General features: G+C 47.3%; 1 protein-coding gene across 2 annotated transcripts in view; it reads left to right on the top strand.

The window, feature by feature from the left end:
* HMGCS1 (3-hydroxy-3-methylglutaryl-CoA synthase 1) overlaps positions 1-27,033 on the top strand; it is a 66,365-nt gene extending 39,332 nt beyond the window's left edge. Inside the window, exons 1-10 of one of the 2 annotated variants that reach the window (XM_063961691.1) lie at positions 592-802; positions 4,378-4,835; positions 6,350-6,475; positions 6,946-7,110; positions 7,199-7,367; positions 14,499-14,669; positions 14,760-14,866; positions 15,073-15,198; positions 16,383-16,546; positions 24,677-27,033. In XM_063961691.1, the coding sequence (XP_063817761.1) occupies positions 4,388-4,835; positions 6,350-6,475; positions 6,946-7,110; positions 7,199-7,367; positions 14,499-14,669; positions 14,760-14,866; positions 15,073-15,198; positions 16,383-16,546; positions 24,677-24,757 (1,557 nt within the window). In that variant the 5' untranslated portion in view covers positions 592-802; positions 4,378-4,387 and the 3' untranslated portion in view covers positions 24,758-27,033. Of the gene's footprint in view, positions 1-591; positions 803-4,377; positions 4,836-6,349; positions 6,476-6,945; positions 7,111-7,198; positions 7,368-14,498; positions 14,670-14,759; positions 14,867-15,072; positions 15,199-16,382; positions 16,547-24,676 lie in introns of those variants that run through there. The other variant, XM_063961682.1, reaches the window with a different exon arrangement.
* The last annotated feature ends 791 nt before the right edge of the window (positions 27,034-27,824 follow it).

Raw genomic sequence — 27,824 nt, 5'->3', positions numbered from 1 at the left:
CAATATGGCTGGTGGGTTGCCATAGCAGCGGGGGGGCGGAGGTGGAGGCAGCACTGGGAGAATCTCCGCGCCGCATCTCCCTGTAGTGAACGGGTCCCGGGACGCATCGACGCGGGAGGCCGTTTACGCAACCACTGACCCGGTATTCAACCTGGGTATAACACTGCATTATTCCCGGGTTGAATGGCCAGGTCAGGCAACCCGTGATTTCGGCTATGCCCCTTTAACACTGCACGCCGACCTGTGTTGACCCGGCAATTTGCCTGGTCGATACTGGTTTATTTGTGCGGTGTGAAAGGGGTATAAGTTATATGTATGTCTGTGATAGATATATAGATATTTTAGGGTATAGTTTCCTGCTTATTTAGCTGGCAATGATAGAGTAGCTGCATACACAACGTACCAGTTCCACCGTGTTAAACTGGGATGGGAAGATACGGGGAAGCCTATCTCGATCACGTGACGTCTGCCATGCCGCTGGATTGCGCATGCGTCTTCTGGCTGCGTAGCCGTGCCGCACTCAATGCCCTCGCCTCTGACGGGTCCTCCCACTTGCGTCATGTGACTGATGATCATCGTGGAGAAGCTAGTGATGGCATCGCTTCGTTATGTTCTAAATAACTAGGACGTGTTACTTGCCCTCATCAGGCATGGCTGCCCCGCTCAGTGCCGCAGTCATACACAGCGCGCATGCGTGAGGAAGGCAGGGCCGGCGTTCTGTAGTGTGATGGTGCCGGTGCGTGTGACCTCTCTGCAGGGTAACCGCCCGGGACACAGGCGACCTGGCTGCCCACTCTCTGCGGTAATTATTCAGTTATTCCTGGCTTCATGATCTTGAGTGTAGACCACCTGTAGTTCTGGCTGCTGTGGAACTATAAGTTTCAGAATGCCTTTTCATTCAATTCATGCTGTGATTTGTAGTGTCCCACTCACTGGAAGCCCCCAGATTGCGGCGAGAGAGGGCAAGGCTGCATGTCTATAGATCAGTCATTATCATGCAGAATGTCCTGTTGTAGAAAGTGATTTCTGATAGCTGCTCGTGCGCCACGCTATTTTATTCTCCCTCCAGGGGGGTCGTGGACCCCCACGAGGGAGAATAAGTGTCGAGATCCCGGCTCCGGTATACTGTGCGCCGGGATCCCGTCAGTCGGCATACTGAAGACCACCTGGGTTCACTACGATATGCTGGCGGTCGGTCTCCCGGCGACCAGCATACCGGCGCCGGGAACCCGACCGCCGGCTTACCGACAGTGTGGCGAGCGTAAATGAGCCCCTTGCGGGCTTGCTGCGCTCGCCACGATACGGGCACGGTGGCGCGCTATTTTATTCTCCCTCCAGGGGGGTCGTGGACCTTCACGAGGGAGAATAAGTGTCGGTATGCCGTCTGTCGGGATCCCGGCGCCGGTATACTGAAGACCACCCTATGTAATGCCTGATGGGGCTTCTGCACAGGCTTTGTTTATTATTGGCTTACAGCAGGACATAATTATGTTATTGGGATCACCAACGTAACAGGATAATTATATGATCATGTAGTAGCTCACATGAGCTGCTACTTACATGTGCTCACTTTGTGCTCTTCTATATCTTATTAGAAATCTAGTTCTTGCAAACATTCAGATCACGCGTGTGCCGCCAGCAGCCTCTGTGGCCGATACTATATCTGTAAGTCTAATGGACATGTTCAGTTTTTGTGTGATGCCCGGAAGCAGCTGTTAATCCTGTAGTCACCGTAACTAGTATTGGTGCCTCTCCCTCTGAGCGGTGCTATAAGCTGCATGTAAGTGCTCCGTGACATGTGTGTCAGATGATACGTTCTCAAGTGTTTCTCCATGCATCTTCCTCTCATTAACATTCCCCTCTTCAGTGATGGGGTCTCTCCAACAGTTATGGCACTTTTTAAATGGTGATTTTATGGTCAAATGAATCCTTTTACATAGTCTATTTTCTTGTAAGATTGTATCAGGATGTCTGTAGTGCAGTGATGGGGAACCTTTGGCACTCCAGCTGTTGTAGAACTACACATCCCAGCATGCCCTGCTACAGTTTTAGCATGGCCAAATAGCAAAACTGTAGCAAGGCATGCTGGGATGTGTAGTGTTTTAAATCTTTCTTTTCTTTTGTTTTTTTTTTACATTTTATTATTGTTGGACGGTTCACAGGTAGAACAGGGAATCTTGTGTGATCTTTTTAAAATTCTTAAAATAGTGCTAAACATTTTCTTGATTCCTATGCACCGCAATGTGGAAATTACCTGTAGCAGTTTCTACAAAGACAAAATGTGCTCCATTCATCCTCTATTGTTTTTGCCTTTAGGGCTGTGGTGGTTTGGCCATGTGATGGGAATAGTCATGCTGTAGAGTAGTTGTGGCTTATTTTATACACTTGTATGTCTGTATGTATATATAATATACGTGTGTGTGTGTGTGTACATTTGTCCAAAAAGAACGTCACTCAGGGACTATCATCATAGCAAAAATTTATATTAAAGTCAGATCAAACGTAAACGTTTTCGGGGACCCAGGATCACAGACAATAACCTGAGTCCCCGAAAATGTTTACGTTTGATCTGACTTTAATACAAGTTTTTGCTATGATGATAGTCCCTGAGTGCCGTTCTTTTTGGACAAATATGAAGTATTTATGAACAGGACACCGGGGCGTTTATACTCAAATATTAGCACAAAGGAGTTAATAAAGGAACAAATAAATAAAAATATTAAGGAATCAAGGAGCTGGAGGTTTTGAGTAAAAAGACGCCCTCTGCGTGTTTCTGTGATCCGCTGCTGCATCGAATTGATGGTGTGAACATCTGAGTAACACTTGGGTAGCCCCGCATAATCACCCTGCCAGGGCCACTGAAGCTGCATCCAAGAATTAGGCCCCAGATTTGAAAAAACAAAAACGTGTCAGTGAGTAATTATTACACCTGTGCACCTGCTGGGTGGGGTGGTCTTCAGGTTACCGGTGGCTGGGCTCCCGGCGACCACCATACCGACATCTTTTCTCCCTCTTGGGGGTCCACGACCCCCCTGTAGGGAGAATAGATAGCGTGGCGTGCCACCATGCCCGCAGCGAGCTCTCAAGGGGCACATTTGCGCTCGCCCAGCTGTCTGTATGCCTGCGGTCGGGATTCCGGCGCCGGTATGCTGTTCGCCGGGACCCCGACCGCCGGCAAACCATACTACACCCGCTGGGTGACCTGAAAATCGTGAGCTGTTTGGGGTCCTGATGAACAGGTTTGAGACCCACTGATGCATTGAATTTGATCTACTACTGCATCATTTTGCCTGCCTTGAGTATTTATATACAGGTTTGGGTGGGTTATGGTCGTTAGGTCGACATGTACTAGGTCGACGGGTCAAAAGGTCGGCATGAGTTTTTCACATTTTCTTTCTTTAATTTTTTGGATTTTTTCACACTTAATGATCCACGTGGACTATGATTGGAACGGTAATCTGTCCCGAGCAAAGCGAGCCATGCGAGGGGGCACGGTGCACTAATTTGGGTTCCCCATAACTTTACGGAGAGAACGACACCAAAAATGGTCAAAAACCTCATGTCGACCATTTGATCTGTGGAACTACTACATGTCGACCTATTGTCCCTGTCGACCTAATGAAGGTCGACCTTCCATGGTCGACCTAAGTTGTGTCTATCCAACGACCCATACCCGTTTGGGCTGCATTGCCTCCGTTCACCGATGACAGAAGAGCCTATTATATAATGTGAATAAGTATAGCGCTGTGGCTTATTACTGTTATAAATATTGCTTAGCATTTGTAACTGCTACTTGTGTTTGTGATCACCTTGCTGAGATGTAACCCGCTTTTGTCATACCTTGTTTATAACAACCGACTGCACATTGGCCCTAGATAGGTTTCGATCATTTTGCGCTGTGGATGGAAACTTCATTGGTTAATGAATGCGGGAAGAACATAAAGGCTCCGCATAGATAGGCATGTGGTGCTGGTCGGAACCAAAGCCATGGCTCCAGCGTTGACTCCAGGAGTGTGATACAAAAAGTCAACGTTCAGAATGTTGACATTGGCATAATGTCCAAATTCAATTTGTAGACTATGCCGTTTCCCACAAAGAAATTAATTTACCCTAAATCTAATCTGCAAAAATCGTGTGTCGGCATGTGCAATCTCGACCTCTCCATGGTTTAGACAGTGTTGACATTCTGAACGTATACCAGAGCCATATTGTGCTGCCATGCTTATGCTACCTATAGAATTAGTTTTTTGGTATCTGATTGTCATTAAATTGATTTTATTGGGTATTTTGATCTGTAGTTTATACGTATCGACTTACTACACTTACCACTTTGTATTTTGTTCTATAATATTTTTTCCCCCCCTTTGTATTTCCCAGGTTTCCTAACATGCCTGGATCCCTTCCTGCTTCCGCTGAAGCCTCCTGGCCTCAGGATGTGGGAATTGTTGCCTTGGAGATCTATTTCCCAGCACAGTATGTGGACCAGGAGGAGCTGGAGAAGTTTGACGGGGTCAGTGCAGGAAAATACACAATCGGTTTGGGCCAGTCCAAGATGGGGTTCTGCTCGGACAGAGAGGACATCAACTCTCTGTGCCTGACGGTTGTCCAGAAGCTGATGGAGAGGAACAATCTGTCCTATGATTCTATAGGAAGATTAGAAGTGGGAACAGAGACCATCATTGACAAGTCAAAATCTGTAAAGACTGTTTTGATGCAGCTGTTTGAAGACTCAGGAAACACAGACGTTGAAGGCATAGACACGACAAATGCCTGTTATGGGGGAACCGCAGCTCTCTTCAATGCTGTCAACTGGGTGGAGTCAAGCTCTTGGGATGGTGAGCCTCTTGTACATAAATGTCTTCAGGCATGAGCTTTCCTGTCATTGAAACTTCATGGAGGCTGATGTTTTGTGGATATAACCAACATTCTTGACAGTGCAGATTTGGGGGGATATTCAACTAAGGTCGAAACTGCCGTCTTGTCGAAAAGACGTCAGTTTTCAATTTTTTCAGGTCGGAAGAGGTTCCGACCTATTCAGTCCCGAGCATTTTTATTCGACAAGTCGGGGTATTCCACAAGTCGAATAGTACGTGAATCGGCGGTATAGCTGCCGATTCACGTACTTCTGCGGGAAACGGGGCCAAATTCGACAGGTTTTGGCCCCGTTTCCGACCATCTCAGTTTGACTTAAAAAAAAAGAAAAAAAAAAAAAAGAAAAAAAAAGTCGAACTGAGATGTGGGACCTGAGATGGGGAGACAGGGGACAGCAGCGCTACAGTACAGCGCTGCAGGAGGATGTGTAATAGCTGCTGCTCGCGGCAGCATCCTCCTGGCTCCAGCAAGTGAGGTCCCACTTGCTGGAGCTGGGTGGACGCTGCCGTGACGTGTGGCGGCTGTGCCACATCCTCCTGCAGCGCTTCTGTCCCCCGTCTGCCTGTGGCTCTCCCCGTCTCCCCCAGGCTCTCCCCCCTCATCTCAATTCGACTTTTTTTAAAGATGAGCCTTGAATAGCCCTTGTCGGATCCATTCCGACAAATGCATGACGGAATGGATCCGACCCTAATTGAATATACCCCTATGTATTTTATTCTAATGAGTCGTTGCTGAGGCAGGCAGTAGTCTGTGATGTGGGGACCAGTATACCAGCGCTGTGGAGACCAGTATGCTTCACAGGCTGCATGAAAATATCATATAACCTTACAATGATGGGTGACATACTCAAAGGTTCTAACCCCCTGCTCTGTAGTGATTCCCATAGTACAGACCACTGTCTACATTACTCTCCCTTTATAATTTTATTGTATACACGTTTCCCTCTTTTCATAGAAAGGAAACTACCGGTAAATCTTTATGGCTCATGTTATTTGAATACATTTTATTTAAATTGTTTATATGTAATGTGAATATATACCATAACTTGAATATGCCTGCCTTCTTTACAAGGTATTACAAAACCTGCTTGCAAAGATCATGACTACAGAGCCATTGATTCGTCTCTGTCCCATAATTCCTTTATCATCGCCTCCCTTCTCCTGTTAGCACTCATCACATGGGATAATCCCGCAGCTATGTAAGTGCTATGCGGCGACAGGCAGCGGTCTAACATTGGTGATTTGGAATCTGTTTACTGACGAGGGTTACGTGAAATGATAATCCGCTTCACAGCGGCGTAACCCTAGCTTTTAAGAATCTGGTAGGGGCCTAAGCGTTAAACAAGTATAACTGCACTTCCACATTAATATTAGTTATTACATTAATGTTTGCAGGGTTTTCCTTTAAGTATGTCTGTATTAGATGATTGTAATACAGTATGAGGTAACTTAATTTACACATGCCTTGTTTCCTGCAGGACGCTACGCTCTGGTGGTAGCTGGAGACATTGCTGTGTATGCCACAGGAAGTGCCAGGCCAACTGGAGGAGCTGGAGCTATTGCCATGCTGGTGGGGCCAAATGCCACTCTCATATTAGAAAGAGGTTGGTTGAGCAATACGTATTACGTAACTGTGCTAATGGCATTCATACAGTAATATTGTCGTCATTCTCAAAGACCTTCGAACAAAGGAAAATGTAATATATTGTGTTCTGGGTTTGAATACGTAAGCTAGCTATCTGATAAGTGTTTTGACAATTTACTATATTCTAAGTTCTATTTTTATTATGTTGTACCTTTTATTATTGGTCTGCAGTATATGCTGCTTATTTCTGCTGCAGTATTGCTTACAACTTCCATAGACCTGTATGGAGCAGTTTACAAGTGTTTTACTGAGGTTTTTCAAAACGGCCCCTTTAAATATTGGATGTATAGTGCATATAAAAGCTGGAATAATGAATATACCCCACCAGAAATGTCTAAAACAGCTCTGTCCAGCTCTAGAAGAGTGCGGGTTGGTCTCTTGCGTACATCTAGGCGCACTAAAGGGATAACAGAACAAATGTCTTCCTAGGTTTACGTGGGACACACATGCAACATGCTTATGACTTCTACAAACCTGACATGGTGTCTGAGTATCCTGTTGTCGATGGGAAATTGTCCATCGAGTGCTACCTGAGCGCGCTGGATCGCTGCTACTCCACCTACCGCAAAAAGATCCATGCAGCCTGGCAGAAAGGTCAGTTACTCCCCCATGCAATGGAGGATCTCGTCTTATCACTCATGAGTGTATTTCTCATGTAGGTTTTTGTTTGCTTTTGTTATAGATGGAAATGATAAGCCATTCACTCTCGATGACTTTGGGTATATGGTGTTTCACTCCCCATACTGCAAACTTGTCCAGAAGTCACTTGCTCGCCTGTTGCTGAATGACTTCCTCAGTGACCCAAATCCAGACACGGATGATGGTGTCTATGCCGGCTTGGACTCGTTCCGGTAAGGTCACTCTTGTTTGTTTATGTAAATTTTACCTCATCCTTACACTTAACTGCTAAATACACTTACACTGAAGTGCTAAATATATAAAGCCAATTTCTCTAACGTCCTAAGTGGATGCTGGGACTCCGTAAGGACCATGGGGAATAGCGGCTCCGCAGGAGACTGGGCACAAAAGTAAAAACTTGAACTAGCTGGTGTGCACTGGCTCCTCCCCCTATGACCCTCCTCCAAGCCTCAGTTAGATTCTTGTGCCCGAACGAGAAGGGTGCATGCTAGGTGGCTCTCCTGAGCTGCTTAGAGTAAAAGTTTATTTTAGGTTTTTTATTTTCAGTGAGTCCTGCTGGCAACAGGCTCACTGCATCGTGGGACTAAGGGGAGAAGAAGCGAACTCACCTGCGTGCAGAGTGGATTGGGCTTCTTAGGCTACTGGACATTAGCTCCAGAGGGACGATCACAGGTTCAGCCTGGATGGGTCCCGGAGCCGCGCCGCCGGCCCCCTTACAGAGCCAGAAGAACGAAGAGGTCCGGTGAAATCGGCGGCAGAAGACGTTCCTGTCTTTAACTAAGGTAGCGCACAGCACTGCAGCTGTGCGCCATTGCTCTCAGCACACTTCACACTCCGGTCACTGAGGGTGCAGGGCGCTGGGGGGGAGCGCCCTGAGACGCAATAAAAACTGAAATACCTTAGGATGGCAAAAGAAATACATCACACATAGCTCCTGGGCTATATGGATGTATTTAACCCCTGCCAGTTTTCCAGAAAAAAGCGGGAGATAAGGCCGTCGTGAAGGGGCGGAGCCTATCTCCTCAGCACACAAGCGCCATTTTCCCTCACCGTTCCGCTGGAAGGACGGCTCCCTGACTCTCCCCTGCAGTCCCTACAGAATCGGGGTAAAAACGAGAGAGGGGGGGCACTATTGGCAGCTAAATTATAAACAGCAGCTATAACAGGGAGTAACACTTTTATATAAGGTTATCCCTATATATATATATATATATATATATATATATAGCGCTCTGGTGTGTGCTGGCAAACTCTCCCTCTGTCTCCCCAAAGGGCTAGTGGGGTCCTGTCCTCTATCAGAGCATTCCCTGTGTGTGTGCTGGGTGTCGGTACGATTGTGTCGACATGTATGAGGAGGAAAATGATGTGGAAGCAGAGCAATTGCCTGTGTTAGTGATGTCACCCCCTAGGGAGTCGACACCTGACTGGATGGTTTTATTTAAAGAACTACGTGACAATGTCAGCACTTTACAAAAAACTGTTGACGACATGAGACAGCCGACAAATCAATTAGTGCCTGTCCAGGCGTCTCAGACACCGTCAGGGGCGATAAAACGCCCGTTACCTCAGTGGGTCGACACAGACCCAGACACAGATACTGAGTCCAGTGTCGACTGTGAGGAGACAAACGTAATGTCCAGTAGGGCCACACGTTACATGATCACGGCAATGAAGGAGGCATTGAACATTTCTGACACTACAAGTACCACAAAGAAGGGTATTATGTGGGGAGTAAAAAAACTACCAGTAGCTTTTCCTGAGTCAGATGAATTAAATGAGGTGTGTGATAAAGCGTGGGTTTCCCCCGATAAAGTGCTAATTTCTAATAAATTATTGGCACTATACCCTTTCCCGCCAGAGGTTAGGGCGCGTTGGGAAACACCCCCTAGAGTAGATAAAGCGCTCACACGTTTATCTAAACAAGTAGCGTTACCGTCTCCTGATACGGCCGCCCTCAAAGAACCAGCGGATAGAAGGCTGGAAAATATCCTGAAGGGTATATACACACATACTGGTGTTATACTGCGACCAGCAATCGCCTCAGCCTGGATGTGCAGTGCTGGAGTGGCGTGGTCGGATTCCCTGACTGAAAATATTGATACCCTGGATAGGGACAGTATATTACTAACTATAGAGCATTTGAAGGATGCATTACTATATATGCGTGATGCACAGAGGGATATTTGCACCCTGGCATCAAGAGTGAGTGCTATGTCCATTTCTGCCAGAAGAGAGTTATGGACGCGACAGTGGTCAGGGGATGCGGATTCCAAACGACATATGGAAGTATTGCCGTATAAAGGGGAGGAGTTATTTGGGGCCGGTCTATCGGACCTGGTGGCCACGGCAACGGCCGGAAAGTCCACCTTTTTACCCCAGGTCACCTCTCAGCAGAAAAAGACACCGTCTTTTCAAACTCAGTCCTTTCGTTCCCTTAAGTACAAGCGGGCAAAAGGCCACTCATTTCTGCCCCGGGGCAGAGGAAGAGGAAAAAGACTGCACCAGGCAGCCTCTTCCCAGGAGCAGAAGCCCTCCTCTGCTTCTGCCAAGTCTTCAGCATGACGCTGGGGCTTTACAAGCGGACTCGGACACGGTGGGGGCCCGTCTCAAAAATTTCAACGCGCAGTGGGCTCACTCGCAAGTGGACCCCTGGATTCTGCAGGTAGTATCACAGGGGTACAAACTGGAATTCGAGACGTCTCCCCCTCGCCGGTTCCTGAAGTCTGCTCTACCAAAGTCTCCCTCCGACAGGGAGGCAGTTTTGGAAGCCATTCACAAGCTGTATTCCCAGCAGGTGATAATCAAGGTACCTCTCCTACAACAGGGAAAGGGGTATTATTCCACGCTGTTTGTGGTACCGAAGCCGGACGGCTCGGTGAGACCAATTTTAAATCTAAAATCCTTGAACACTTACATAAAGAGGTTCAAATTCAAGATGGAGTCACTCAGAGCAGTGATAGCAAACCTGGAAGAAGGGGACTATATGGTGTCTCTGGACATCAAAGATGCTTATCTCCACGTCCCAATCTACCCTTCTCACCAAGGGTACCTCAGGTTTGTAGTACAAAACTGTCATTATCAGTTTCAGACGCTGCCGTTTGGGTTGTCCACGGCACCTCGGGTCTTTACCAAGGTAATGGCCGAAATGATGATTCTTCTTCGAAGAAAAGGCGTTTTAATTATCCCTTACTTGGACGATCTCCTGATAAGGGCAAGGTCCAGGGAACAGTTAGAAGTCGGAGTAGCACTATCTCAGTTAGTGTTACGTCAGCACGGGTGGATTCTAAATATTCCAAAATCGCAGCTGATTCCAACACGCCTCCTGTTCCTAGGAATGATTCTGGACACAGTCCAGAAAAAGGTGTTTCTCCCAGAGGAGAAGGCCAGGGAGTTATCCGAGCTAGTCAGGAATCTCCTAAAACCAGGCCAGGTGTCAGTGCATCAGTGCACGAGGGTCCTGGGAAAAATGGTGGCTTCTTACGAAGCGATTCCATTCGGAAGATTCCATGCAAGAACGTTTCAGTGGGATCTTCTGGACAAATGGTCCGGATCGCATCTTCAGATGCATCAGCGGATAACCCTGTCGCCAAGGACAACGGTGTCTCTTCTGTGGTGGCTGCAGAGTGCTCATCTACTAGAGGGCCGCAGATTCGGCATTCAGGATTGGATCCTGGTGACCACGGATGCCAGCCTGAGAGGCTGGGGAGCAGTCACACAGGGACGAAATTTCCAGGGCTTGTGGTCAAGCATGGAAACATCTCTTCATATAAACATTCTGGAACTAAGGGCCATTTACAATGCCCTAAGTCAAGCAAAACCCCTGCTTCAGGGTCAGGCGGTATTGATCCAATCGGACAACATCACGTCAGTCGCCCACGTAAACAGACAGGGCGGCACGAGAAGCAGGAGGGCGATGGCAGAAGCTGCAAGGATTCTTCGCTGGGCGGAGAATCATGTGATAGCACTGTCAGCAGTGTTCATTCCGGGAGTGGACAACTGGGAAGCGGACTTCCTCAGCAGACACGACCTTCACCCGGGGGAGTGGGGACTTTATCCAGAAGTCTTCCAAGAGATGGTAAACCGTTGGGAAAAACCAAAGGTGGACATGATGGCGTCCCGTCTCAACAAAAAACTAGACAGATATTGCGCCAGGTCAAGGGACCCTCAGGCAATAGCGGTGGACGCTCTGGTAACACCATGGGTGTACCAGTCAGTGTATGTGTTCCCTCCTCTGCCTCTCATACCAAAAGTACTGAGAATTATAAAAAGGAGAGGAGTAAGAACTATACTCGTGGTTCCGGATTGGCCAAGAAGGAATTGGTACCCGGAACTTCAAGAGATGCTCACGGAGGAACCGTGGCCTCTACCTCTAAGAAAGGACCTGCTCCAGCAGGGGCCTTGTCTGTTCCAAGACTTACCGCGGCTGCGTTTGACGGCATGGCGGTTGAACGCCGGATCCTGAAGGAAAAAGGCATTCCAGAAGAAGTCATCCCTACCCTGATAAAGGCCAGGAAGGATGTAACCGCAAAACATTATCACCGCATTTGGCGAAAATATGTTGCGTGGTGTGAGGCCAAAGAGGCCCCTACAGAGGAATTTCAACTGGGTCGCTTCCTACATTTCCTGCAAACAGGACTGTCTATGGGCCTAAAATTAGGGTCCATTAAGGTTCAAATTTCGGCCCTGTCGATTTTCTTCCAAAAAGAACTGGCTTCAGTGCCTGAAGTCCAGACGTTTGTCAAAGGGGTACTGCATATACAGCCTCCTTTTGTGCCCCCGGTGGCACCTTGGGATCTCAATGTGGTTTTGGGGTTCCTAAAATCACATTGGTTTGAACCACTCACCACTGTGGAATTAAAATATCTCACATGGAAGGTGGTAATGCTGTTAGCCCTGGCTTCAGCCAGGCGTGTCTCAGAATTGGCGGCTTTATCTTATAAAAGCCCTTACCTGATTTTTCACACGGATAGGGCAGAATTGAGGACTCGTCCTCAATTTCTCCCAAAGGTGGTTTCAGCGTTTCACGTGAACCAGCCTATTGTGGTGCCTGCGGCTACTAGGGACTTGGAGGACTCCAAGTTACTGGACGTAGTCAGGGCCCTGAAAATATATATTTCCAGGACGGCTGGAGTCAGGAAATCTGACTCGCTGTTTATCCTGTATGCACCCAACAAGCTGGGTGCTCCTGCTTCTAAGCAGACGATTGCTCGTTGGATTTGTAGTACAATTCAGCTTGCACATTCTGTGGCAGGCCTGCCACAGCCAAAATCTGTAAAAGCCCATTCCACAAGGAAGGTGGGCTCATCTTGGGCGGCTGCCCGAGGGGTCTCGGCTTTACAACTTTGCCGAGCAGCTACTTGGGCAGGGGCAAACACGTTTGCTAAATTCTACAAATTTGATACCCTGGCTGAGGAGGACCTGGAGTTCTCTCATTCGGTACTGCAGAGTCATCCGCACTCTCCCGCCCGTTTGGGAGCTTTGGTATAATCCCCATGGTCCTTACGGAGTCCCAGCATCCACTTAGGACGTTAGAGAAAATAAGAATTTACTTACCGATAATTCTATTTCTCATAGTCCGTAGTGGATGCTGGGCGCCCATCCCAAGTGCGGATTGTCTGCAATACTTGTATATAGTTATTGTTACAAAATTCGGGTTATTATTGTTGTGAGCCATCTTTTCAGAGGCTCCTTCGTTTATCATACTGTTAACTGGGTTCAGATCACAGGTTGTACGGTGTGATTGGTGTGGCTGGTATGAGTCTTATTTGGGATTCAAGATCCTTCCTTATTATGTACGCTCGTCCGGGCACAGTATCCTAACTGAGGCTTGGAGGAGGGTCATAGGGGGAGGAGCCAGTGCACACCAGCTAGTTCAAGCTTTTACTTTTGTGCCCAGTCTCCTGTGGAGCCGCTATTCCCCATGGTCCTTACGGAGTCCCAGCATCCACTACGGACTATGAGAAATAGAATTGTCGGTAAGTAAATTCTTATTTAAGTTGTAGTAGTGTCCCATGTATTAGCTTTTACTCTAATGGTGGGTACACATAGATAGATAGATAGATCTGCCGATCAATTGTTCGGCAGATATATCTATCTATGGACGGATCGGGCAGTGTGCTGTGCATACACACTGCCTGATCCGTCAGGGACTGGCTGTCAATCACCGCCAGCCACTGCAGCATGTGTACGGGTGGCCGGCTGGTCGCCCGTACACACACAGCGATGCAGCAATATCTCTGTAGATATATTGGCCATCGGCTGTGCTGCGAGGCCGACGCGATATGTCTGTGAACGACAGAGTTCACAGACGTATCGGCCGTAAACACTGGCCGACGGACCTGCGATATGTCAGCCATTCAATAGAATGGCCGATATATCGCCAACTGCGTACCCACCTTTAGAGTACTCCGTGGTCCTAACCCTAAACAGCAAACGCGCCCCCTCCCCGGGCGCTAACCCTAGCAGTCAGCCTGATACTTGCCTTCAGGATGTCGGCAGTCGGGGTTCCAGCGTGACCACTGGCATACTGACTGACTGGGATGTTCATCGTATCCCGATCTCGGAGAGCTGCAGCAGTTTGTCTAGGTACACGTGGTACTGTCATAGATTTGCCCGCAGCAGTCAGGTTTCCCGAAACCCAAAGTACAGTTCAACTTGACTGTGGGCTGAGTGGTCCGCTTTTTGTTCTGCTAGTTCTGGAAACGCCCATACTGGTGTAATCACGAGCCAGTCCATACTGTTCTTCTAATGCAGCATCGCCATAAATTCTGAAGTAAAAATATCTTATGTTTGTATAATCTAGCTCAATGTGATTGTTCTACACTATGAATGTAGCAATCCAGCAAACAAAAAAATGTATGTATGTACATCTCTCTTGGACAAAGATGTGAGGCAGAAGGGAAGGTGGGGGGACAGATGACATGGTGAGAAGGGAAGGTGTGGGGCTAAATATGAGATGGAGGAAGATGGGGTTTGAGTGGGACAGAGATGAGACGGGAACCTCCACCCTTCCTGCAGCGATGGGCACGATGACTTGCAGCATGATAGATAAAAGATATACATCATTAGCTAGGTAATAGAATTTTGTGTGCAGAGGAAATGCTGGCTGCAGTTGCATGTGCCAAACACCCGTATTAGGGCGCTCTATTTTTACACAGTAATATAGAGTTGAACTAGGAGGCAACCCCCCCCTCCCCCAACTATAAACCTGATCATACATTTTAATTATGCTCCAACCACAGCGCAGTGTGGTTTTGCGAAGGCACAGATTTACCTGACTGTCTCCAAATTAGGGCTCGTAAGCATAATTAGATTTATATGAAGCATTATTTCTTCCTTTTCAGTGATGTGAAGTTAGAAGATACATACTTCGACAGAGATGTAGAAAAGGCCTTTCTGAAGGCCAGCTCCGAGATCTTCAGTGGGAAGACAAAAGCATCATTGCTGGTTTCCCGGGAGAACGGAAACATGTACACACCTTCTGTGTATGGCTGCCTGGCCTCCGTGCTCGCTGAGTGAGTACAGCTCCATTGTCTTATGCTTCATACATTAGTCTGCACAGTCGCATCTCATTAAATATAAACCCTTTCATTGTGCTTCTCCAGGTACTCTCCGCAGCAGTTGGCAGGGCAGAGGATTGGCGTGTTCTCGTATGGCTCTGGGTTTGCTGCTACCCTGTACTCTATTAAAGTTACCCAAGATGCCATGCCTGGTAAGGATTCTACCGTTGCTTAAAAATAGTCTTATAGTTTTTCCTCAGTAGTATGGAATATTCTATATAGCATTCTACAGTGCAGTAATACGTTCTGTTAGGCTTACTTGTGCTAGTAACTGTTCTATTTTATATAGTGTGTGACTCTGAATGTAGCTGTGTTGTGACAGGTCTCTTACTGTGTACATGTCTGATCTATTCCTCAGGATCCTCTCTGGATAAGCTGACCTCTAGTCTGTCTGACCTGAAGGCGAGGCTGGACTCCAGGAAAAACGTCTCTCCCAGTGTGTTTGCAGAAAACATGAAGTTGCGGGAAGAAACCCACCATTTAGGTAACGCTCATCTCTGCTCTCAGAGAAAAGTCTGTAACGCTTAATAAGAACTGTTGCAGAGATTTAAATATAGTTTATTGCAACGTTCTAAATGAATGGAATTTTAAGATTTCGGGTTTTTTCATAACAAACACTTGTATCTTGCATAAGAGCATTCGCAGATAACCAATACTTTGTAGAGATAGCCACATGAACATTACAATGTGTCACAGCAAATTAATTTAGACGCGCCTTTTACAAAATACACGCTCTCCAAAATATCCACTAATGTACCGTATGGTACCCCAGAACAATGCATCTTGCAGAAGCTTTAGGGGTATATTCAATAAGAGTCGGGTCCATTCCGACATGCAGTTGTCGGAATGGACCCGACAACCCCTATTCAAAAGAGCGGCCAAATCCGACTGTCGGATTTGGCCGTTCCGTTTCCTGACCTGCTGCTGCTGTCGGCGGCGTCTGGGGGAGGGAGCTGTCTGCGGCGCCGGGAGGAGGCGTGAATGGCGCGCCGGGAGGAGCTGTTGACGGACAGCCGGGAGGAGGTGGGGGCGGCACCCCTGAGTGGAGGTAAAGGCGGGCCGGCGGGTGGAGTTGAAGGCGGCTACCCGGGGGAGACGGAGCGGAGGAGAGAAGGAGACTGGGGAGCAGCAGCGGAGGCTCACGGCTGCGTCCACCCGGCTCCATCCAGCAGGACGTCGCTTGCTGGAGCCGGGTGGACGCTGCCGCTGGGTCCCTGCTCCCCCGTCTCCTGCTCTCTGCTCACTTATCTCAATCCGACTGTTTTTTTAAAGTCGGATTGAGATTGTCGGAAACGGGGCTAAAACCTGTCTGGTTTGGCCCCGCTTCCGACAATGCACGCCCTAAAACTGTCGGAAGCTGCCGACAAGACGGCAGCTTCCGACAGTTATTGAATATACCCCATAGTAGGTAATGTGCATAAACTGCTTCTATCTTCTTATCTGCATTTACAAAGACCCGTGCTTATCTGATTCATCTACCTTGTAACTAGTCTCCTAGGGTCGGTGGATGGACACTCCTGTGCGCTCGTCCTTTTATATTCTATAAATAATACTCTGTGCATACTGTGGAAAAACGGCCTACTTCCAGTACACAAATGTATGTTTATAGCGTAACTGTTTTCTGTAATATGCATGTTCTTACCTGTCGCCACATCCTTTCTTCTCCAGCCAATTACATCCCTCAGTGTTCCGTGGATGACCTGTTCGCCGGCACTTGGTACCTGGTACGTGTGGATGAGAAGCACAGGAGATACTACGCACGTAGCTCCTTGCTGAATGATGGACCTCTGGAGGCTACGCTGGAATCCGTCCACTCAAGAAATGCTAGTGAGGTATAGAAATTGTACGGAGATGACGAATAAATGACATTCAGATGTTGCAGCGTTCAGCTTTGCCGCAATGTGTACACAAGCCGCATAGTGTGCCGGGCTGCGACTACTCGCAGCCGACAATTACACATGTGGCTACATCTGTACATTTAATCAATAATATAGCCATTTGTAAGCAACCCACTCATCTCGATTACCTAAAATATGAACGTTAAATGTTTGATGGCCTCCAGATCTTCCACTAGCACAGGGGTAGACAACATCCAGCAATGCAGCTGCTGCTGAATTACACATCCCAGCATGCCTTGCCACAGTTCTAATATGCTTTACCAACAAAATTCTCGGGGTGTGCAGGCAGGTATCGTTTTACAACAGCCGTAGTGCTACAGTTGCCTACCCCACTTCTAGGACGAGCGACACAGATTTAGCACTGCCGACGTTACTTACAGGATAGCTTTATTATGCACTGTAGTGTGTGACGCCGTGAAAGGTCCATCCGTATTGTAGCTTGTGAGCCATAAACAACGACTGCTAAGTCTTAGTCCATGCAAGAGGTGTTAGAAATAAATTTAAAGCAGACCTGTCTCATCTAATTTGGGGTAATGGTACAATAGCATGTATTATCCGGCTTCAGGTGTTTTTGTTTATAAAATAGTCCCAAGATACATGAATACAATATCAGATTTTGCTTTGCAATTGCACAGCAATAACAAAAAATTTACTTACTCCACAACTTCTAGCAGATTGGGGCACTCGTGGGGTTATAGGATTGAAGTTAAACTGGTGGAGCACTATCCAGCGGTCACTCGGTCTGTCTGTCAGTATAGGTTTTCTCCTACCATCCATATAATTCCTATTGTAACCATGGCATTAAGTTAATTACACATTGGGATACAGGTTTGCCTATACTGGTTTCTAGGGATAACTCAAATACACATAATTCTGGGGGATCCATGCTGAACATTCACCCTTGTTCTCTAAATATATTTCCTTACTAATGTCCGAACTCTTTGCACTTTCAAGACATTAACACAACCAAGGTCACAAAACCTACTATATTCCCAGATTGTGGGCAGATTGGTGTCTTCCATTTTATGCAGTTTAAGGTATATTCTATGTAGTAAGGCAGTTGTTCCCAAACTCTCTCATCAAGGCACCATAATAGTCCAAGTTTTAAGGATTTAATCCATGTTTAAGCATATGTGATTCAAATTAGTACATCCGATTGATTATACTATCTTGGATAGTCTTAAAACCTGGACTGTTAGGGTGCTTTGGGGACTTAGGGGGTCATTCCGAGTTGGTCGCACGCTAGCTGCTTTTAGCAGCCGTGCAAACGCATAGTCGCCGCCCACGGGGGAGTGTATTTTCACTTTGCATGTGTGCGAACGCCTGTGCAGCCGAGCTCTACAAAAACATTTTGTGCAGTTTCGGAGTAGGTCTGAACTTACTCAGCCCTTGCGATCATTTCAGTCTTTTCTCTAACGTCCTAAGTGGATGCTGGGGACTCCGTAAGGACCATGGGGATTAGCGGCTCCGCAGGAGACTGGGCACAACTATAAAGAAAGCTTTTAGACTACTGGTGTGCACTGGCTCCTCCCACTAAGACCATCCTCCAGACCTCAGTTAGATTCTTGTGCCCGGCTGAGCTAGATGCACACTATGGGCTCTCCTGAGCACCTAGAAAGAAAGTATATTTAGGTTTTTTCTTTTCAGTGAGATCTGCTGGCAACAGACTCACTGCAGCGAGGGACTAAGGGGAGAAGAAGCGAACCTACCTAACAGGTGGTAGTTTGGGCTTCTTAGGCTACTGGACACCATTAGCTCCAGAGGGATCGACCGCAGGACCCGACCTTGGTGTTCGTTCCCGGAGCCGCGCCGCCGTCCCCCTTACAGAGCCAGAAGCACGAAGAAGGTCCGGAAAATCGGCGGCAGAAGACTTCGGTCTTCACCAAGGTAGCGCACAGCACTGCAGCTGTGCACCATTGCTCCTCATGTACACCTCACACTTCGGTCACTCATGGGTGCAGGGCGCTGGGAGGGGGGGGGGGGGGGGGCAATAAATAACACCTTGGCTGGCAAATATACATCATATATAGTCCTAGAGGCTATATAGATGTAAAATTACCCCTGCCAGTATTACAGAAAAAGCAGGAGAAAGTCCGCCGAAAAGGGGGCGGGGCTTCTCCCTCAGCACACTGGCGCCATTTTTCCCTCACAGTTCCGCTGGAAGGAAGCTCCCTGGCTCTCCCCTGCAGTCTGAATACGACAGAAGGGTAAAAAAGAGAGGGGGGGCACTAAATTTAGGCGCAGTATAGATAATATATATATGTAATATATATAAAAAGCAGCTATAGGGAAAACACTCATTGATAGTGGGATCCCAGTGTTATATAGCGCTCTGGGTGTGTGCTGGCATACTCTCTCTCTGTCTCTCCAAAGGGCTTTGTGGGGTCCTGTCCTCTGTCAGAGCATTCCCTGTGTGTTTGCGGTGTGTCGGTACGGCTGTGTCGACATGTTTGATGAGGAGGCTTATGTGGAGGCGGAGCAGATGCCTGTAAATGTGATGTCACCCCCTGCGGGGTCGACACCTGAGTGGATGGTGCTGTGGAATTACGTGATAGTGTCGACTCCTTACATAAAAGGTTTGACGACATACCAAATGTGGGACAGCCGGCTTCTCGGCCTGTGTCTGCCCAGGCGTCTCAAAAACCATCAGGGGCTCTAAAACGCCCGCTACCTCAGATGGTTGACACAGTTGTCGACACGGATACTGACTCCAGTGTCGACGACGAAGAGACTAATGTAACTTCCAGTAGGGCCACACGTTACATGATTGAGGCAATGAAAAATGTGTTGCACATTTCTGATGTTACCCCCGGTACCACAAAAAAGGGTATAATGTTTGGAGAGAAAAAACTACCAGTAGCTTTTCCTCCATCTGAAGAGTTAAATGAAGTGTGTGAAGAAGCGTGGGCTTCCCCTGATAAAAAGCTGGTAATTTCTAAGAGGTTACTAATGGCGTACCCTTTCCCGCCAGAAGATAGGTCACGCTGGGAAACATCCCCTAGGGTGGATAAAGCGCTCACACGCTTGTCAAAAAAGTGGCACTACCGTCTCCGGATACGGCCGCCCTGAAGGAATCTGCTGATAGAAAGCAGGAGGCTAGCCTGAAATCTATATATACACACACAGGTGTTATACTGAGACCGGCTATAGCTTCAGCCTGGATGTGCAGTGCTGCTGCTGCGTGGTCAGATTCCCTGTCAGATAATATAGATACCCTAGACAGGGACACTATATTGCTAAACGTAGAGCATATAAAAGACGCACTTTTATACATGAGGGATGCACAGAGGGATATTTGCCGGCTGGCGTCCAAAATTAGTGCAATGTCCATTTCTGCCAGGAGATGGTTATGGACTCGGCAGTGGACAGGTGATGCAGATTCCAAACGACATATGGAAGTTCTGCCTTATAAGGGTGAGGAATTGTTCGGGGATGGTCTCTCGGACCTCGTTTCCACAGCAACAGCTGGGAAATCTACATTTTGACCCCATGTTCCCTCACAACCAAAGAAAGCACCGTATTATCAGGTACAGTCCTTTCGGCCCAATAGGGGCAAGCGTGTTAAAGGCGCGTCCTTTCTGCCCAGAGGCAGAGGTAGGGGAAAAAAGCTGCAGCATACAGCCAGTTCCCAGGAGCAAAAGTCCTCCCCCGCTTCCTCTAAGTCCACAGCATGACGCTGGGGCTCCACAGGCGGAGCCAGGTACGGTGGGGGCCCGTCTCAAAAATCTCAGCAATCAGTGGGCTCGCTCACGGGTGGATCCCTGGACCCTTCAAGTAGTATCTCAGGGGTACAAACTGGAATTCGAGACGTCTTCCCCCCCCCCCCCCCCCCCCCCCCCTCACCTGCCGTTTCCTCAAATCTGCCTTGTCAACCACTCCCTCAGGCAGGGAGGCAGTGTTACAGGCAATTCAAAAGCTGTATTCACAACAAGTGATAGTGAAGGTGCCCCTACTTCAACAAGGAAGGGGTTACTATTCCACAATGTTTGTGGTACCGAAACCGGACGGTTCGGTGAGACCCATTTTAAATTTGAAATCCTTGAACACATATATAAAAAAATTCAAGTTCAAGATGGAATCGCTCAGGGCGGTTATTGCAAGCCTGGACGAGGGAGATTACATGGTTTCGCTGGACATCAAGGATGCTTACCTACATGTCCCCATTTACCATCCTCACCAGGAGTACCTCAGGTTTGTGGTACAAGATTGTCATTACCAATTCCAGACGTTGCCGTTCGGTCTCTCCACGGCTCCGAGGGTCTTTACCAAGGTAATGGCGGAAATTATGATACTCCTTCGAAGGAAGGGAGTTTTAATTATCCCGTACTTGGACGATCTCCTGATAAAGGCGAGGTCCAGAGAGCAGTTGTTGGTAGGGGTAGCACTATCTCGGGAAGTGCTACAACAGCACGGCTGGATTCTAAACATTCCAAAGTCACAGCTGGTCCCTACGACACGCCTGCTGTTCCTAGGGATGGTTCTGGACACAGAACAGAGAAAAGTGTTTCTCCCGGAGGAGAAGGCCAAGGAGCTGTCATCTCTAGTCAGAGGCCTCCTAAAACCAAAACAGGTGTCGGTGCATCACTGCACGCGGATCCTGGGAAAAATGGTAGCTTCCTACGAAGCGATTCCATTCGGCAGGTTTCATGCAAGAACCTTTCAGTGGGACCTGTTGGACAAGTGGTCCGGATCGCATCTTCAGATGCATCGTCTGATAACCCTGTCTCCAAGGACAATGGTGTCTCTGCTGTGGTGGCTGCAGAGTGCTCATCTTCAAGAGGGCCGCAGATTCGGCATACAGGACTGGGTCCTGGTGACCACGGATGCCAGCCTTCGAGGCTGGGGAGCAGTCACACAGGGAAGAAACTTCCAAGGACTATGGTCAAGTCAGGAGACTTCCCTGCACATAAATATTCTGGAACTAAGGGCCATTTACAATGCCCTAAGTCAGGCAAAACCCCTGCTTCAAAACCAGCCGGTACTGATCCAGTCAGACAACATCACGGCGGTCGCCCATGTAAATCGACAGGGCGGCACGAGAAGCAGGACGGCGATGGCAGAAGCCACAAGGATTCTCCGATGGGCGGAAAATCACGTGTTAGCACTGTCAGCAGTGTTCATTCCGGGAGTGGACAACTGGGAAGCAGACTTCCTCAGCAGGCACGACCTCCACCCGGGAGAGTGGGGACTTCATCCAGAAGTCTTTCAAATGATTGTAAACCAGTGGGAAAAACCACAGGTGGACATGATGGCGTCCCGCCTAAACAAAAAGCTAGAAAAATATTGCGCCAGGTCGAGAGACCCGCAGGCGATAGCTGTGGACGCTCTGGTAACACCGTGGGTGTACCGATCGGTTTATGTGTTCCCTCCTCTTCCTCTCATACCAAAGGTACTGAGAATAATAAGTATAAGTGGAGTAAGAACTATACTCATTGTTCCGGATTGGCCAAGAAGAGCGTGGTATCCGGAACTTCAAGAAATGATGTCAGAGGACCCATGGCCTCTACCGCTCAGACAAGACCTGCTGCAGCAGGGGCCCTGTCTGTTCCAAGACTTACCGCGGCTGCGTTTGACGGCATGGCGGTTGAACACCGGATCCTGAAGGAAAAGGGCATTCCGGAGGAAGTCATTCCTACGCTGATTAAAGCTAGGAAAGAAGTAACCGCAAACCATTATCACCGCATATGGCGAAAATATGTTGCGTGGTGTGAGGCCAGGAAGGCCCCAACGGAAGAATTTCATCTGGGCCGGTTCCTGCACTTCCTACAGTCAGGGGTGACTATGGGCCTAAAATTGGGTTCCATTAAGGTCCAGATTTCGGCTCTATCAATTTTCTTCCAGAGAGAATTGGCTTCACTACCTGAAGTTCAGACTTTTGTTAAGGGGTGCTGCATATTCAGCCCCCTTTTGTGCCTCCAGTGGCACCTTGGGATCTCAACGTGGTGTTGGATTTCCTAAAGTCACATTGGTTTGAGCCACTGAAAACCGTGGATTTGAAATATCTTTACGTGGAAAGTGGTCATGTTATTGGCTTCGGCCAGGCGTGTTTCAGAATTGGCGGCTTTGTCATGTAAAAGCCCTTATCTGATTTTCCATATGGATAATCGTCCCCAAAGTGGTATCAGCTTTTCATCTGAACCAACCTATCGTGGTGCCTGCGGCTACAAATGACTTGGAGGCTTCCAAGTTGTTGGATGTAGTCAGGGCCCTGAAAATTTATGTTTCCAGGACAGCTGGAGTCAGAAAGACTGACTCGCTCTTTATCCTGTATGCGCCCAACAAGTTGGGTGCACCTGCTTCAAAGCAGACTATTGCTCGCTGGATCTGTAGTACGATTCAGCTTGCACATTCTGCGGCTGGACTGCCGCATCCTAAATCAGTAAAAGCCCATTCCACGAGGAAAGTGGGCTCTTCTTGGGCGGCTGCCCGAGGGGTCTCGGCTCTTCAACTTTGCCGAGCTGCAACTTGGTCAGGGGCAAACAAGTTTGCAAAATTCTACAAATTTGATACCCTGGCTGAGGAGGACCTTGAGTTCTCTCATTCGGTGCTGCATAGTCATCCGCACTCTCCCGCCCGTTTGGGAGCTTTGGTATAATCCCCATGGTCCTTACGGAGTCCCCAGCATCCACTTAGGTCGTTAGAGAAAATAAGAATTTACTCACCGGTAATTCTATTTCTCATAGTCCGTAGTGGATGCTGGGCGCCCATCCCAAGTGCGGATTGTCTGCAATACTTGTATATAGTTATTGCTTAACTAAAGGGTTATTGTTGAGCCATCTATTGAGAGGCTCAGTTATATTTCATACTGTTAACTGGGTATAGTATCACGAGTTATACGGTGTGATTGGTGTGGCTGGTATGAGTCTTACCCGGGATTCAAAATCCTTCCTAATTGTGTCAGCTCTTCCGGGCACAGTATCCTAACTGAGGTCTGGAGGAGGGTCTTAGTGGGAGGAGCCAGTGCACACCAGTAGTCTAAAAGCTTTCTTTATAGTTGTGCCCAGTCTCCTGCGGAGCCGCTAATCCCCATGGTCCTTACGGAGTCCCCAGCATCCACTACGGACTATGAGAAATAGAATTACCGGTGAGTAAATTCTTATTTTTGTTGCCGGAATTGACGTCAGACACCCGCCCTCCAAACGCCCGGACACGCCTAGGTTTTCCCTACCACTCCCACAAAATGGTCAGTTGACACCCATAAACGCCCTCTTCCTGTCAATCTTCTTGCGATAGGCTGTGCGTATGGATTGTTTGTTAAATCCATAGCTCGGCAACGATCCGCATTGTACCCGTACAACGCGCATGCGCATTGTGGTGCATGCGCAGTAGAGATCTGATCGCAGTGCAGCGAAAATCGGCAGCGTGTGATCAACTGGGAATGACCCCCTTAGTGTGGGAAACCCTGTAGTAAGGTGTTTGGCGCGACTGCAGCAATGACGTATTACAGCACATTTTGTATACAGTTGTATTTGTTGGAATGTGACTCGGGATGTAGCCTCTAGAACTTCCCAGCATGATGTCCTCACTCCTTACCTGTTACTGATATCATCTTCCCACTTGTGTCCCTATGCCATGCGTCAGCTGCTGCATGAGAGTATACATTAGCATGTAGGGCTGAGATTCATTTACCAAAACCCAACTTTGAAGAGTTATCTTGTGCAGAGCATTACCTCCCAAAAGAGCTCCCAGAGCACAGTTACCGGTATTTGTAGTAAAACTTGGAATCTCATTCTGCTCTCAAAAGGTTTTAAATGGATATTAATGTATAGTTACAGAAAACGAGTGTGGTTTATGGTGTGCACCCAGCTAATACACCTGTGCATTGGCCACTGTCTCCCTTTTATATGCAGCTTGGTACTGCGGATTGTGTGCTTGCAGTCACAGAACACCAACATAATCAGGTGGTGACTGTTAGCTGGGTGTAGAATAATAATTGGTGGGTGTTTTTACTGTAGTTAAAGAACCAAAAACATAAGCTCAGTTGTGCTTTTCAGGTCAACTTGGCTGTTATTGGTCGTCTTATTACTTCTACATGATTTATTTTTCTTTATCCTTTTCTACCAGCACTTCCCGAGCCCTGCTAAGAAGGTTCCAAGAATCCCCACTGAATCGGAGGCCATTGCCGTGACTAATGGAGAACACTGACCTGACTGACACATTTCATGTTCCTTGGCTGACATAAATATTCACCTTTCCCACAATTGGCACTAACTTTTCAAGTTGTGGAATAATTCTTAAGTAATTGTAAATATTTAAGGGCTTGAAGCTCCTGGTGTCACCTGTTTGCAAAATATTTTCTATCTTTTAAAAAAAAAAACACACACAAAAACCTGCAATTGAATATACTTTTGAGTATTTTAGTTTGGAACAGTGGATCTCCTTTGCGAAGCGCGCTGGGTAGGGAAGCCAATCCCAGGCCATTTTTTCAATCCCGGGTATCTGGATTGAAAAAATGGCCAATCACGGGATACCCGGGATTGGCTTTTAACTATGTGGCCGCCCCCTCACCCCGTCCACTCTGCACCCGTAAATCGCCATATACCGCGGGCGGGTGGGGAACATCCTCCGCTCTCTCCTGGTGGCTCCCAGCGGCGTGTGACGGCACAGCGTGACCTCTCGCGCTGTGCTGGGGAGCCGGAAGAAGGAAGCCGGGCAGAGTCTGAGCGTCCTGTGGACACTCAACGCTGATCATTCAAATCCTGGGATTGGCCACTATAGCGCTGGGTGAGCAATGCAGAACACCCTTCATTATGCCTCATGTAGCTAGAGTTTAACCACTATACCAGTTTTTGTTCCACAGTACCGCCCAGTTTAGCTTCATTCATGGGTTTAGGCAACCATGAACGTATAAGGGCTTTGAGACTGCCTATATTACATAGATCACTTTTGTGTACGCTGGGGCACAAAATAAGACTCTCCAGTGGACACACCAGGCAAAACGTACATATTAGGACCAAACATCTCCCATCAGCCGATGCAGATATCTGATCCTCCTCAAAATCCATGTAGTCCATACATCCAGGTGATTTGGTGAAAATCGAGGCACCCAGCGCCACCAAAGAGACTTCTGCGGTGCACCTCACCCGTTTGCTCTTCATAAATGAGACCCCTGTATTGCTAGTGCTGTGGGACGAAGCTACTTTTAGCTAGAATGTCACCCTGTTTACCCTACTTTAATTGGGAACCGTAGTTCTTTTTGCTGTATCTCGGGCAGAGAGATGGTCCTGTCTCCTTTCCACCCCAGAGGTGGCAGTATGAATGCCTCTGCCATGTAATTGTGATGCACTTTACAGAAAGATGACGGTATGTTGTGTGCAAACGATGTCCATGTTTAGCAAGTCGTACAGAAACCATGTACCTCTTACAGTATTTATTTTTTCATAACTGGCTCAATGAGTTTTGTATGTACAAAGTTGTTTAACATCACCAGGAAAAAGCTTTGCAAATCACATTGGTGCTAAAATTTAGGGCTACAGCCCTACTAGATTGTATGACAAAATAATAATTAGAAAAGTAATGTAAATGTATTAATGCTTTTGTGTTTTGTTTCTCTTAAAGTTAATTTTGTATATACATGTATTTTTGTTTTGTCTTTTGAGTATGTGTCACATCACACAATGCTGGCAGACGTTCTGTGGGCTAAACTAGTAATGCAAATCAGCCTATCGGCTCTCTAATAACCAGTGACATCACTAAGACATGGTTCCTGGTGAACCAGTGCTCATGAGAATGGAATAAAGCCACAGGATGGGAGCTTCCATTATGTGATTGTGGGGGGAGATGTATCAAGGCTTAAAGAGTGATAAAGTGTAACAAGTTGCCCAAAGCACCCAATGAGCGTCTGTCATTTCAAAGACCATTCTAGGTAAAGGCATCTCTCTCCAAGGCTTGATTCATCTCCCCCTGTGACGAGTACACTTTAAAAGAAGAAATATCACATAAAGAAGTGTATATTAGACTGATGTGTAATTTGACATAAAGGGGGGGGTATTCAATTGTTTGGAAAGTCAGTTGGTAGTCTGTTTTTGCTATCTAATAGACAGGAAAAAACAGACACCTAACCGACTTTTCTAACAATTGAATTCCACCCAAAGAGTCTGATTTTGCGCCTTTAGGTCACACCACAGTGATATTTTAATTTAGTTTTGTTTATATGAATTTTTTTTTCCTGATTTTTGTATAATATTTCTGTGTATCCTGCCTATTTGTACAGTCTGATTTTTGCAAGAACTCCCTAAACAAATGTACAGTATACAAATGTAATATGTAATTAGACAGATTTGTGCTGAAATATGTGACAATTGTTTAAGAGAAAAATTTAGACAAAATGGTTCTAGTGTGATCTCTTCTGGCGCGAAGGGATGGAAAAACAACTTGCCATGTAAAAACTTTGAAAATAAAGTTTTCACTGTAACTTATAAGTTGTGATGTTTTTGTATTTTGGTACTGTGAGTGATACGAAGGGGGAGATGTATGAATTGTGGTTCTGGAGAGCTGGTGGAACTCCTCCCCCCCAATTAAGCAGAACCAGGGTATTCCCATGCAATCTAGAAATTTGTTGTGCATTACGTCTTATACTTTATAAAGGGACAGGGGTCACACAATAGTACCCACAATTCTAATTACACCCCACAGTATAGCACAGTCTTATTCCCATTACACCGCTTGTAGAGCCCCGATTCATATTACACCACATAGTAGTGGCCCTTAGTCACGTTACGACACACAGCAGTGCCCCTTATTCACATTATGTCACCTACAGGTGGTGGAACTCCATTTCACCAGGTTCCCGATCACTTTAACCCCTGGTGGTACGTGCCAAATATTCTTCAACCAGCGCTATTTACATTTAACATTGATCTTCTTCATTAGTTATGAAAGCAGATAACTTAGAGACAAATCAGTGTTCTCTACGTTATCTGCAAATAACTATTTTAACAGTCAACATACTACTGTATGTCGACAGAAAATCCTTCAGATGTTATTAAAATAACCCGCTAGGCATACCTTTGTGGCTGATTAATCACCTATTGGCAGGGGGCTGTAGTTATGTGACCGGCATCAGTCACGCATACCCGACCCTTGGCAGGTATTACCTGCTAGTATGTGTACTAAACGGTGGCTTCTGTGGGGCTGGCCAGGAGGCAAGACTTCGCACTAGGCTAATGCACTGTAAGTCTTGCTCAGATCGCCGGAAGGAGGAGTTTTCTCT

This window comes from Pseudophryne corroboree, chromosome 1, assembly GCF_028390025.1.
Source record: "Pseudophryne corroboree isolate aPseCor3 chromosome 1, aPseCor3.hap2, whole genome shotgun sequence".
Classification (NCBI taxonomy): Eukaryota; Metazoa; Chordata; class Amphibia; order Anura; family Myobatrachidae; genus Pseudophryne; species Pseudophryne corroboree.
The sequence above is the reverse complement of the archived record's forward strand: the minus strand, read 5'-3'. Positions and strand labels throughout refer to the sequence as shown.